General features: G+C 40.7%; 1 protein-coding gene and 1 long non-coding RNA gene across 2 annotated transcripts in view; one reads left to right on the forward strand and one right to left on the reverse strand.

Annotated features, from left to right (window-relative positions):
- LOC135104399 (uncharacterized) overlaps positions 1-5,279 on the forward strand; it is a 127,193-nt gene extending 121,914 nt beyond the window's left edge. The window contains exons 88-90 of the mRNA XM_064011800.1: positions 1,382-1,632; positions 4,110-4,265; positions 4,573-5,279. Of these exons, the coding sequence (XP_063867870.1) occupies positions 1,382-1,632; positions 4,110-4,265; positions 4,573-4,814 (649 nt within the window). The 3' untranslated portion in view covers positions 4,815-5,279. The remainder of the gene's footprint in view (positions 1-1,381; positions 1,633-4,109; positions 4,266-4,572) is intronic.
- Positions 2,293-4,706, reverse strand: LOC135104401 (uncharacterized). The gene is made up of 3 exons (XR_010270422.1): positions 4,566-4,706; positions 4,092-4,294; positions 2,293-2,418 (listed from the first exon to the last, which is right to left on the reverse strand). It is a non-coding gene; the product is annotated as an uncharacterized LOC135104401 (long non-coding RNA).
- Positions 5,280-12,301: the final 7,022 nt, after the last annotated feature.

The raw sequence follows: 12,301 nt of genomic DNA on the forward strand, positions 1-12,301 counted from the left end.
AAATGTTAGGATGTCCAGAAGGATAAAAAATAAGAAAACAATTGCAAAACACAAAGTTTTGTGTAAGCACACAACACACATTCCAGTGAAACATGGGTGCATACAACATGAGACTGCATATTGTTTGACTTGTAACTCTCATTCCTGCTGCTGTTACATGACAGAAATGTGAAATTATCTTTACACACTAATTTTTTTTAACTTGGACATCTTGGTTTCTATGTACCAAAGTTTGCAACTTAGATGGTTACAAGTAGGAGACTATCTATATATAAAGGGGTAGACATTAAAGTCCTTTAGGTTGTTAAGAAAATGTATGGTACAGTAGGACAACTGTTGTGAGGAATTCAAGTTTTTTAAATAGTTGTGTGTAAGGATGCAAAGGAAGAAGAGTGAGACAGGGATGTAGAATTTACAGTCTGCACAGTTATTTTGCCAGGTGGTGGATGAACTAATTAATTGCATTTTTCAATTCATTACTGACTGAATTGACTTGTAGTGCCAAATTTCTTTTTGATGCCTTGGTAATGTTGTGTGGCAGGATGGCCATGCTTAGCTGGTTTGTGAGGCCTGCAAACTAGGATCTCTTGGTTAGTGTGTTGTGTTGTGCCTTGCCACTAATTTTTGGTCTGGTGTGCAACATTTGGTGAATGCGTAGCTCAGTGTGTTGGCCAGGAGGGTTACTACTAGGGAGAATATAACAGCTGTGGTTGCCTTATACAAAGCAGGCATTACAATCTTACATATATCAGCACAGACAGGTGTGAACATCCATGTTTGTCAGGTGGTGGTGAAGCAGTTTGTTGAGGAGGGAGCATAGGACCTGGCTGCACACTGTCTCTGGTCTGTCAGGCCTAAATTGATATCTACAAGAATTCAAAAGGGATTGCAAGGGCCAAGGAAGTGCAAGGCAAGGCAGTTCAGTTCCTTTTTGGATCCTTGTGGATATTAAATTAGACCTACCAAACCAGAGACAGGGTGCAGGTAACCACAGCTGTTATATTCTCTCTAGTAATAACCCTCCTTTGGCCAACACAGTGGCAACCATATACCCAAGAGGACAGAAACTTAATTATGTGGTTATTTGAGAGAGAGAGAGAGAGAGAGAGAGAGAGAGAGAGAGAGAGAGAGAGAGAGAGAGAGAGAGAGAGAGAGAGAGAGAGAGAGAGAGAGAGAGAGAGAGAGAGAGAGAGATATTGTATGGGATGTATTGGGATGTATGGTTAAAGTGTTAAAGTTCATTATATGAACTATATGGGATGTTCTGGTTAAAGTTCTTATAAATTGCATGGTGAACTTTTAGCTTGTACATCACTGGCACATTGGTGAACTTTTAGCTTGTACATCACTGGCACATTTTTTACCATTTTTACTTCCACAGCTTTGAATGTTGCGGTCACTGTGTCAAGACACACTGTGTGGATGATGGGCACGAGTTTGCACTTGGAGAGAGGTGGGAGAGTGAAGGAGATGCCTGTTATGAGTACAGTTGCGAGTTACGCAATGACTTGCCCACTATACTGGCTGTGAAGAAGGAATGTCCTTACTTTGACCCAGAATGCCCTGAAAATGAGATAAGATTGGATGAATCTGGATGCTGCAGACTGTGTAATGTGACTCGGCAGCCTAAGAGTAAGTCATGGCTCAAAATCCGAGACTTTTTCTGGTATGTAAATAACAATACTGAAAATGATTTCTCTATAAATATGCAGAATTTTTTTGCTATTACACCACACTTTCAGATATTATAATGTGAGTGACAGGCCAAAAATGTCATTTCATATACTTCATAATTAAGGTCATTAAACAAAGTCTGGATGGGGAATCCCTCTCTCAAGACATTTTTACAACACCTACCTCTCAATTTGTAGTCAGTCTAACCAGCCCCATTGAACTCAAGATCTATTAAGTTGAACTGTTCTAGCAATGGTTATGAGGAACAAGATGAAGAAAACAAATGAAAAGACCTGTTACCCCTTACAGAGCTGTTTGTAATAAACTACAGCATTTCAAAAGTTTTCTGAGGCCTTTATACTTGTAATAAACTACAGCATTTCAAAAGTTTCCTGAGGTCTTTATACTTGAACTATTATGGCATTCTTAAAGCAAGTAGTTGACCCTAACCCTTTCTGATATCCCACTTAAGCAATGTGTTACTGCTGTTACAACTACAAATCCCACCCCTCTCACAGGTGCCTTTAACTTGGTAAACCTCTCTAAAGTAACTTAGTGCAGGGTCCTCCAACTAAGGTTACAAGGTCCTTCTGGTCTCTGGCATCCTTTTAAGAGATGGTCGCAACTCCAGTTCAACCCCCCCCCTGACAGCTGCCACTACCTCAGGTCAGCCTCTATAGTCTACTTCCAGCGTAGACTACTAGTGTGGGGTTACAATCACTTTTACAGGGTCCATCTGGTCTCCTGTAGTAAATAAAACAATGAGGTCACCACTCTGCCTTAACCCAAGCACTGAGAAAGGAATAATAAATGTCTTAACAGACAATGAACATGCACCACTTGCTGGAAAAAATTTGAAAACCAAGTACTTGAAGATACAGCTATGACAAGTGACAAACACATATGAGGATTGTTGTAATATTCTATGAGCTTCCACCCTCACAGAAAGAGCAAACAAATCCACCCATGCTCATAGAATATCACATCTAACAAACCCTAACAGAAATGGCAAGGCCTCAGGAGGTAGTAAATGTCACTGCACAGCAGTTTAACAACTATAATCCTCTGGGTCCAGAGCTCCTAAAAGGACTGTGAAACCCAGTAACATTTATAACACAGCAAAAATACTACAGATACAAGAACAAGCAGCCCACTGACAACGTGGAGAGCCAGCCAACTACTTTTCAATATGCCAAAACCTGGCTTACAGCCAAGGAATCAGTATAAAAAGAGAGCTACATAATTTAAGAGGCACAACAACAACCTACAGGCTCCTGGAGATTTCTACTTCCCACCTTTATCAGCAGGGGCGTACTGCTGTAACTAAGCAAGTAAAATTTGTTGAAATTAAAAGCCCTCTAAGTATAATCCTCCCTAGTCTCTTCGCTTGTGCTACCTCAGCTGCTATGTCTCTCTCTCTTTGGCCATCTCAACACTGACTGACTCCCGGGAACAATGGGATTCCTCTCGTAGCCCACGCCACACCTCTCACAAAGCAGGAGGGGAAGTCACATGACAAAAAAGGGGGTGAGGGGAGAGAAGATGGGATGGGGGGAAGGGGAGTGATGTAATACCACTCACATACTCACTCACTACAAGGTGATAGGGATAATAATACTACTCTTGCTTGGTGCACTTCCTGAAGGGGCTAGTGGTAATCTGTCTCAGGATGTACACAACTTTTTTACACTTCCAAATGATAGTACTTTAAATATGGTGCTCAGAAGGGGAGTGTGGGGAAATGTATATAAAAAAAAAAAAATAAATAAATAAATAAATAAATAAATAAATAAAAAAAAAATATTGTAGCCTACTCAATGGGCAGCCCCCTTCCACTGCGCTGGACTCACCAGCCTAATGCTCTCTCTCTCTCTCTCTCTCTCTCTCTCTCTCTCTCTCTCTCTCTCTCTCTCCATTTTCTTCTTTAATTTGCACAGCTCATAACACTACCATGATCCATCAGTTGTTATTTAAGGGCGTGCATTCAAAAACTTCATGCCAAGCACATGTATGTGCAATGAATGCATTCCTCTGAGAAAAACTTGATAGCACATGCAAAAAAAAACACAAAAATTACTGTAATTACAATACATCTAAAATGTTAGTTATTATCACCTGCTGCACATACAATAATTTTTATTTTATAATGTATTATAAAGAATCATTTTAATTACCTATAAAATGATTGAAAAAAAAAAAAAAATAATATATATATATATATATATATATATATATATATATATATATATATATATATATATATATATATATATATATATATATATATTTCCTGAAGAAAAGAATGTACTAATTAGATGATGGAGCACCTCTTTCTAGGATGCTATCCTGCTTTTGAAAGAAATAATAGTTATGAAAATAATAGAATAGGTCTAGTGTAAATTCCAAAGGTAACTCACTTTTCTTTATGTAACCAGGAGACTGCCAACCTAAGGCTATTCCACTCATGGACACAGTAGGACTCTTCCAACTGTCCACATGGCGAGTGGGCACCTGCAGGAACCCTAACCCTGTGCCTGACTTCAGGATGTGTTCTGGCCACTGTGACTCATCCACAGACTTCAAGGGACAAGGTATGTACAATGTTCATCTGCTTCTAATTCTGTTAATAGTTCATTTACACAATTAATTTTTCCAAAGATATAGTATAAAAAAAAAGATCTGGTCTGCTAGGAAAGGTGAAAATAGTGAGATGCAACACACATTAAAGTAGTTTTAGGTTTTTCTATTCATCTAAATTTAGAATATGATTGGTATGAGTCATTTACTGACATATATTATATGACTATTTTAATTATAGCAGCAGCATAATGTAGCAGTAGAGTAATACTCATACCAGAAACAAAGGTTAACTAAAACAAACCTCTACTTACCACACAGGGAGACAAGCCAAGTATGTTTCCACTTGCTACTGCTGCAGACCCTCAAGATTTGAGAAGATTCGCATTCAGCTTAATTGTGATTCTGGTGTGACCTTCAGCCCCGTGTATGACAACATCGCTGAGTGTGAATGTCTGGAATGTGGCAACAGCAACAACCCATCAGATTATCCCTTAGATCAGCCAATTGTAGATGACGACACTGAATTCTTTTCCTTGACAGATCCACAGGTTGACCAGTAGCTATCTGACACCTTCCCTACTCTACCTAGTCTTAATGTAATAGCTTTGTGAAGTAGAACATGCTTGCATCAGCTGATCTTCAACAACAGTCCATGAGTGGAAAAAGAAAGCTCTTACACTTGTTATCATGCAATCCTCCTTATCCTTCCCTCCATTAAAGCATAATATAAGTGCACATGCACGTACGCACAAAAAATTTTTATCTCTCACCTCAAAAACTAAGCTTAGAAGAATAACTAGTGTGCCATAGCCTTTTCTTACTGCCCTTTATTCTGTAAATAGTTGCATGTACTAAATGTTTGCAAGAGAAAAAAGAAAAAAAAAGAGAGAGAGAGAGAGAGAGAGAGAGAGAGAGAGAGAGAGAGAGAGAGAGAGAGAGAGAGAGAGAGAGAGAGAGAGAGAGCAAGTAATAAAAGTACAAAAAAAAAAATGGCTTACCACAATAAAAGGAATGTTGAATATACATTTTTTTTTATTTAATCCAATTGCCACATGCTACTCTTGGAAACACCGGGTGTTCTAAAAGTATATATTTCACAACATGGCATTTGATATCTTAGCTGGAGGATATCAAAACAATTTATTTTCAGTTTCTATACTACTAAACGGAACTCAAAAGTGCAAGAAATTATTTTCTTATTGAACTTTTTTTTTTACAGAATTTCAACATACATGGTGTGGGCTACATGACACATCCAAACGATAGTCCATTTCTTGCCAAACACAACCTAGCATAATGTTGTCAATGGTTGCCAAAATTAACAGAAGAAAACTTGATGATTTTACCTTTTAAACAGTACCAGTTTTATCTTGCTTTCATTTGTAGTTCTTGATATGTGAGTGACTGTTGTTTGGATGTGTCATGTAACCTGTACCACACACACTGAACATTCGTAAAAGAAAAGTTTAATAAAAAAAAGAATAATTTTTCACTTTTGAGCTGTTTTTTTTTAGTTTATAAACTTGAAAATGTTAGCTTTCAGGAGATATAAATCATGTTTTGATACCCTCCATAGTTATTAAGATATAATGTGTTGTAATGTGACGTATACTTTTGGAACTCTTGGTATATTAATTTTCCAACAAAACAGCAATAAAATGGTGATGGTTATTATTATCAATTCAAATTCAAGAACCCACCTTAAAGAGTGGGTTAACTGGCTAGGATCTGGGGTCAAGTAGGATCCGAACTCCTACACCTGAGTGTTTAAAGGCCTACTCTGAGTGCAGCCTAATTAGTTGTCCAGTTACTCAATTACCCTCAAGGAGCACACTCCAGCTCAGCCACCAACTGCTCCAAATCCAACTTATCTTATTCTGTATTCCATGTAGACATTACAGCTAAGTACTCTAATTTGTCTTAAGCCTGTGTACTGTTAGGTACATTGGTCTCCCCTTCACAAGGTAAATTTATATATAACCTGGTCTTGGGATACACACACTAAGTTGCCATACTACCTAATGTCAAGAAGTATACATCTTCAGTTAATAATGTATTAACCCATTGTCTACACACTGGTCCTATGAACTCAAAATCATATTTTACATGTGCATGATGTCCATTAAGTAAGGAACATGTTTCTATTGTTAGATAAAAATTGATATTGAAAATTTTTTTCACCAGAAAAAATACAATGTTGAAAGTTTTTTTCATCAGGAAAAATATAGAATGTTGCAATTAAATAAGGCAAAATGCAAGCACGTAGGCACAGTTCCAGAAAACAATAGGAGGCCAGCAAGGGCATGGAAAATATCGTCAATGCAAATGATCTTCACGGGTAGCATGAAATACTAGTTGGAGAGTGAAGGAGTGGGTGGAACAAGCCCTGAATAATCCAAGATAGGGTATTTATCAAAGATCTGAACAAAGAATTCTGTTTTAGAGATAGTTGATATGGCAGTGGTGCCATCAGGTTGAAATAAAGGAGAAAAGGCGAAGCAAAGTTATTAAAGACATTTTTGGCTAGGTGGGTACCAGAAGTCATGAGAGGAATTTGATCTAGAAAGATTTTAACATTTTTTGTTGATGGAGTTTTTGATTAGTTAGAGAACAGACTTGGCAGGATTCAAGGCAGAATTATAAAGTGCATGAGATTCAGATGCGCATTTTTTATCTTGATGCAAAATTTAAAACTTAATAAAAAGTATTACAGTCGTTACCTGTATTATGTAGTGGTCATTTCTCTTATTCAAAAGATTACATATACTTTTTAGATCATACATATATTTTTTTAGATCATACTACAGAAAATAACATTTATTTAAAGCATAAAGGCGGCTGTGGTATTGGCCCTCAATGAGTCTCGCTCCCCTGAATATCCCTTCTGTAAGCTTAAATAAATTATTACCAATATATCAAACGGTCAATGTTGAAATAACATAAGCATTTCTATCTGAAGGCTAGGTTAGGTAACGTTTGGTTAGATTTTGATTCATTCAATTAATCAATTTCACTATTCATCCCTTCATTGTGTAGATGACGACTTGAAAAAACAGCATATTTTTGGCTGATGAATAAATAATTACTGGTAATTAGTAGGCAAAGGATACTCCATAATCCCAATATATCTGCAGCTGAACAATGGCTCCACTGCAAAGTGAATCATCACAGTAGCTAATGGCGGAGAGCAGCATGGAGGGCCAACTGGGATGTGGCATGGAGCCATATTCTGAAACGCTTCGCTCTCTCATCACTACTATTTTCAAAGGCCACAGAGATGATTGGCTGGGTTCCAAGAGTTTCCTCTTAGCAATAGTACAAAAATTGTGGTCACTAGAACCATAACAAAAAAATCACTTAATCTCCATATATTTTAACTAAAGCCTCTTGAAAGAAGTGGAGGTGGATTAGAAGGGTTTCAGAATGTGTGGCTCATGGTGGCGTGAGCGTGGCCGGTCTGCCCTACCTTCATTGTACCACCCTCTCACTCTATGGCAGACCATGGATAATATAATATTACTCTAAGCAAAATAACATACCCCTCTTGACTTCTCAGGTCTGTTGAGACAGCACTGAAGGAGTAATAGCAGGTTTTAGGAAGAGGTCCTGTCATCGAAAGTTACACCTGCCGCCATGTTGCATTACGTCACGCAACATGGCTGCTCAGTACGTTGTTAGTCAAAACATTCTCAACAGCTTCTGTCAGCATGTGATAACTGAAAAGGTCATCGAATTAAATATATTACAGGAAGGTTAAATAAAGGAAATTGAAAATGTTTTAAGAGGAAACTCTACACAAGATACAGGAAGGTTAAATAAAGGAAATTGAAAATGTTTTAAGAGGAAACTCTACACTAGATAAGAGATCAAAGAATGTAAAATAATAATAGTTTTCACTTTGTATCTATATTCTATGATTGATAGTGATTAGTAAAAGAATACAAAAAGAAATAGTAATCAATTATAGAAATAAAATTCTCTCTCTCTCTCTCTCTCTCTCTCTCTCTCTCTCTCTCTCTCTCTCTCTCTCTCTCTCTCTCTCTCTCTCTCTCTCTCTCTCTCTCTCCGCCGGGGAGCTGGGCGGGACGTCGGCTCCCCAATTCTTCAAGTCACACGTATTGTGTGAGCTACATGGACTCTGGACACACTTGATTTGTTGACGCGGACCAGAAGTAACGGCCTGATTATCTATGACTTACAGTCAGCTCTCCGTGCCCTCTCTTCTCCAAGACCTGCATTCCAACATCAGCTGACACACGTTCTTCGTCACTTGTCACAGTTCACGTGCTCACTGACGATATACTTCCTGTGGATTCAGTTATACATCTGACTCTTGGCCAACGACACAGCTAACTGACACGCTAGGGCTGCCTTTGACCTGGGATCGCGAACTGCTGGTGACAATGCTGCCTTCCTCCCGTGGTGCGTCAAGCTGCTAGCTATCATCACGATGCTGAGAGGGCCTCCATTGCGTCCATCCAGCATTACGAACACTTCCTCCCTCATCCTTTTAAGTACCGTCGCAAGAGACGTCTCGCTTCTGTAAGGTGTGCGACGCGCCTAACGCTAAAAGCCTTGATCATTATTGCTTAGAATGTCCACATGTAACAGATCTAATATCGCAGGGACTTCCTCTTGTGGAAACTTGCAAACACCTTTTGTCAGGGGACACTTTACATAAATTTAATAAATAGTCGCCATCCACATTTTGGTGGGTGTTAATTTTTGCCTCCTAATCACTGTTTGCCCTATGAGGCATGAGTTGTAAATAATTTTGCTATTTGCACATGTATGTATATATCATACATACATACATGTACAAGGTCTGCCACCCTTGGGTGTAATAAAGCAATCAAACCAATCTCTCTCTCTCTCTCTCTCTCTCTCTCTCTCTCGTACTTGAGTTACACCCTTCTCTCAGCACGCACACAAAAAAGTATAGGTTGTCAGTCCGTGTTTCATTCTCACAACTGTTGTTACTGTTAGTGCTCCCATCGTTACAAAATTCAGTGTTGCCCTTCCACATCCCATCGTCTTCCTCCGCCAGCCATTACATTTTTTATGACAGATACAATTAATGTTGGAAGCATGACAAGAAAGAGTCAGGGAGCGAGTGGAGAAGGGCGAGAGAGAGAGAGAGAGAGAGAGAGAGAGAGAGAGAGAGAGAGAGAGAGAGAGAGAGAGAGAGAGAGAGGAAGGGAGGCTGTCACGCGAGGGAGGAGAGGAAGACGGAGAGGATGGGGGATCGTGGGAGCGTCGCCCCTGACCACAATGCTCCCCTCTTGAATCTTTGTGTGAGAGGCAGGGCAGCGCGGGGAACGCTGCAGAAAAGGGTATAGACGTGACAGGCTGCTGGGAGTCATGAAACCACCACGACCACCACCAGTAGTAGTAGTAGTAGTAGTAGTAGTAGTAATAGTAGTAGTAGTAGTAGCAGCAGCAACAGTAATAGTATAAGGTAGCGGAGGTGGTACTGGTAGCAACAACAGTGGCGGCGGTGGCACCAGCAGCAACAGCAGCCTCAACAGGAACAACAGCAGCAACAGCAGCCTCAGCAACAGCAGCAGTAGTAGTAGTAGTAGTTGTAATAGTAGTAGTGGTAGTAGTAGTAGTAGTAGTAGTAGTAGTAGTAGTAGTAGTAGTAGTAGGGAGGATGATATCTACATAGAGAGAGAGAGAGAGAGAGAGAGAGAGAGAGAGAGAGAGAGAGAGAGAGAGAGAGAGAGAGAGAGAGAGAGAGAGAGAGAGAGAGAGAGATAGGCGTGTGTGTGTGTGTGTGTGTGTGTGTGTGTGTGTGTGTGTGTGTGTGTGTGTGTGTGTGTGTGTGTGTGTGTGTGTGTGTGAGGGAAACAACAGACGGGAGGAACAATAAGTGTGTACATCAACAGGAAGTCGGGTGAGTGGTCACATTGAGGCTCCAGCCGTCATTGGTGGCGACGCCTTGTCACGCCGGGGCGCTAGGTCACACTCGGGTCACGACGCTCTGCCCATAGTAAATCACAGCGGGTCACAGATGAGTAGTGCGTGGAGAAAGACGAGGCGGAGAGGAGACGGAAGAGAGGTGGGGTTGAGACGGAATCCGGGAAGGTATATGAGCAGGAAGAGGTGAAAAAATACGGGAATCATGATCAGCATAACAAAAGATGAGTGTAGCCCTCGCCGATACACTCCAGAGGAAGCTCTCTTCCCCTCTGTTATCTTTCCCTGCCTTTCCCTCCTATGTCGAGAACTCCCTAGAGACGACTCAAGATGTCCCCCGCTGATAACACGGCAAGAGGAAATTGAATTTGTTATCAGTTGTGTAGATACTCCTTGTGGCGACCTCCATATCAAGCTGATGAAGGAGGGAGGGAGAGGGAGGGAGGGAGGGATGGAGGAAGGGAGAGGGGATGGAGGAAGGGAGAAGGGCTGAGGGCAGTGGGGCGTGTCGGGCCGTGACGTCAGGGAGCGAACGGCTACACCAGAGGGGGCGTGTCGGGGCGGGTGAGGAGGACCGTGGGCGGCGCCTATTGGAAGTCTGGTCCAGCTGTCGAGTGGCGGGAGGGGGCCCTGCGGTGTGGCCCACGCGACCACCACACAATTGGCTGCGCCTTGTTGATGCATTAGGCCAGATGTCAACATATTTAGTCGCTGGAAATGGCGGCTCGGTTCCCGGACACCTCTTTGTCGCCGCTGACGTGCCAATATTTATGCCTAATTGCGGCCACAGAGACACAATGGTACACCACTCCAGGGTGAGGGAGCGCCCTTCACTCTATCCCCCGTCTTTGCCTGTAGCCCTGTCTGCCTCCCTCACCGTGCTTGTCAACCCTACTGCCTGCAATATATATTCTCTGTTCCTTCCTCGCCCTCCTTGCCTTACACCCTCCTAGTTTCATTTCGAGCCTCCTTGTTATTTTCCCTGTTCGTCATTCCGTGCCTCACAGCCTTCCTCCGGGTCTCTCCTCTACACGACACCCTGCCTCACTCCGCTTCCCAGCCTCACTCCTTTTTCTGCCTCCCTGCCCCCCTCACCGTCTGCCTCCCTCCTTGCCTCCATCTCTCACTGTCTACCTCCTCTCAGGCCTCCCCATGGCAGTGAAACGGACAGAGAGAAAGGAACTAGGGGAAGAGGGTTGGCTCAGAGAGAGAGAGAGAGAGAGAGAGAGAGAGAGAGAGAGAGAGAGAGAGAGAGAGAGAGAGAGAGAGAGAGAGAGAGAGAGAGAGAGGTTGCAAATTTCCAGAAGCCAGTCAGCTTCGGAGATGAAAAAAATAAAAGTAACAGAAATAATGGTAATATGCGTAGTATTCTCAGATAACAGATATCGTGAGGATACTTGCACGAAGAAGTTGATGATGATGGTAAACAAAAACAAAAAAAGACAATAACAACAACAACAACAACAACAGAAAGAAGACACCTGAATTAAAGTCTGTTCAAGCTGAGTATGTTACGAGGTTCAATCACGCTGAAAAGAGAATGTTGAGATGGATATACTGCACGAGTGTACGAAGATCTAGTGCAAGAGACGGCGGACTTTGGGAGCGACTTTGCAGATCACGCTGTTTGCACGGATAAATAAAAGATTAATAAATTAACTGACTAACTCTTATGTGCATCAACAACTCGGGCAGGATTGAGGGAGTGAGTGAGCGTAGTGTCTTTACCATCAGATTGCTGATGACAGTGCAGTAGTGGTTCCATTTGAATAACCTTACGTAACTTACTACACAAAAAAAATACAACTACGGTAACTGAAATGACTGTTAGTGGGCCTATTGAAATCATACTTTAGACTGACACAAAGCCATTTTATTTTAGTTTATTATATTAAATCTTTTATTTCTTTACTTATTTTGTTTAATTACTCATTCATTATTTTTTCATATTTTGTTTGAACATAAACCGCAACATTAAAAGGGTTGAAAATTTAGTAAGGAAAGGTAAACTGACATAAACCCATTTCTATCTTACTATATATATATATATATATATATATATATATATATATATATATATATATATATATATATATATATATATATATATATATATATATATATATAT

Source organism: Scylla paramamosain, chromosome 10 (genome assembly GCF_035594125.1).
Source record: "Scylla paramamosain isolate STU-SP2022 chromosome 10, ASM3559412v1, whole genome shotgun sequence".
Taxonomy (NCBI): Eukaryota; Metazoa; Arthropoda; class Malacostraca; order Decapoda; family Portunidae; genus Scylla; species Scylla paramamosain.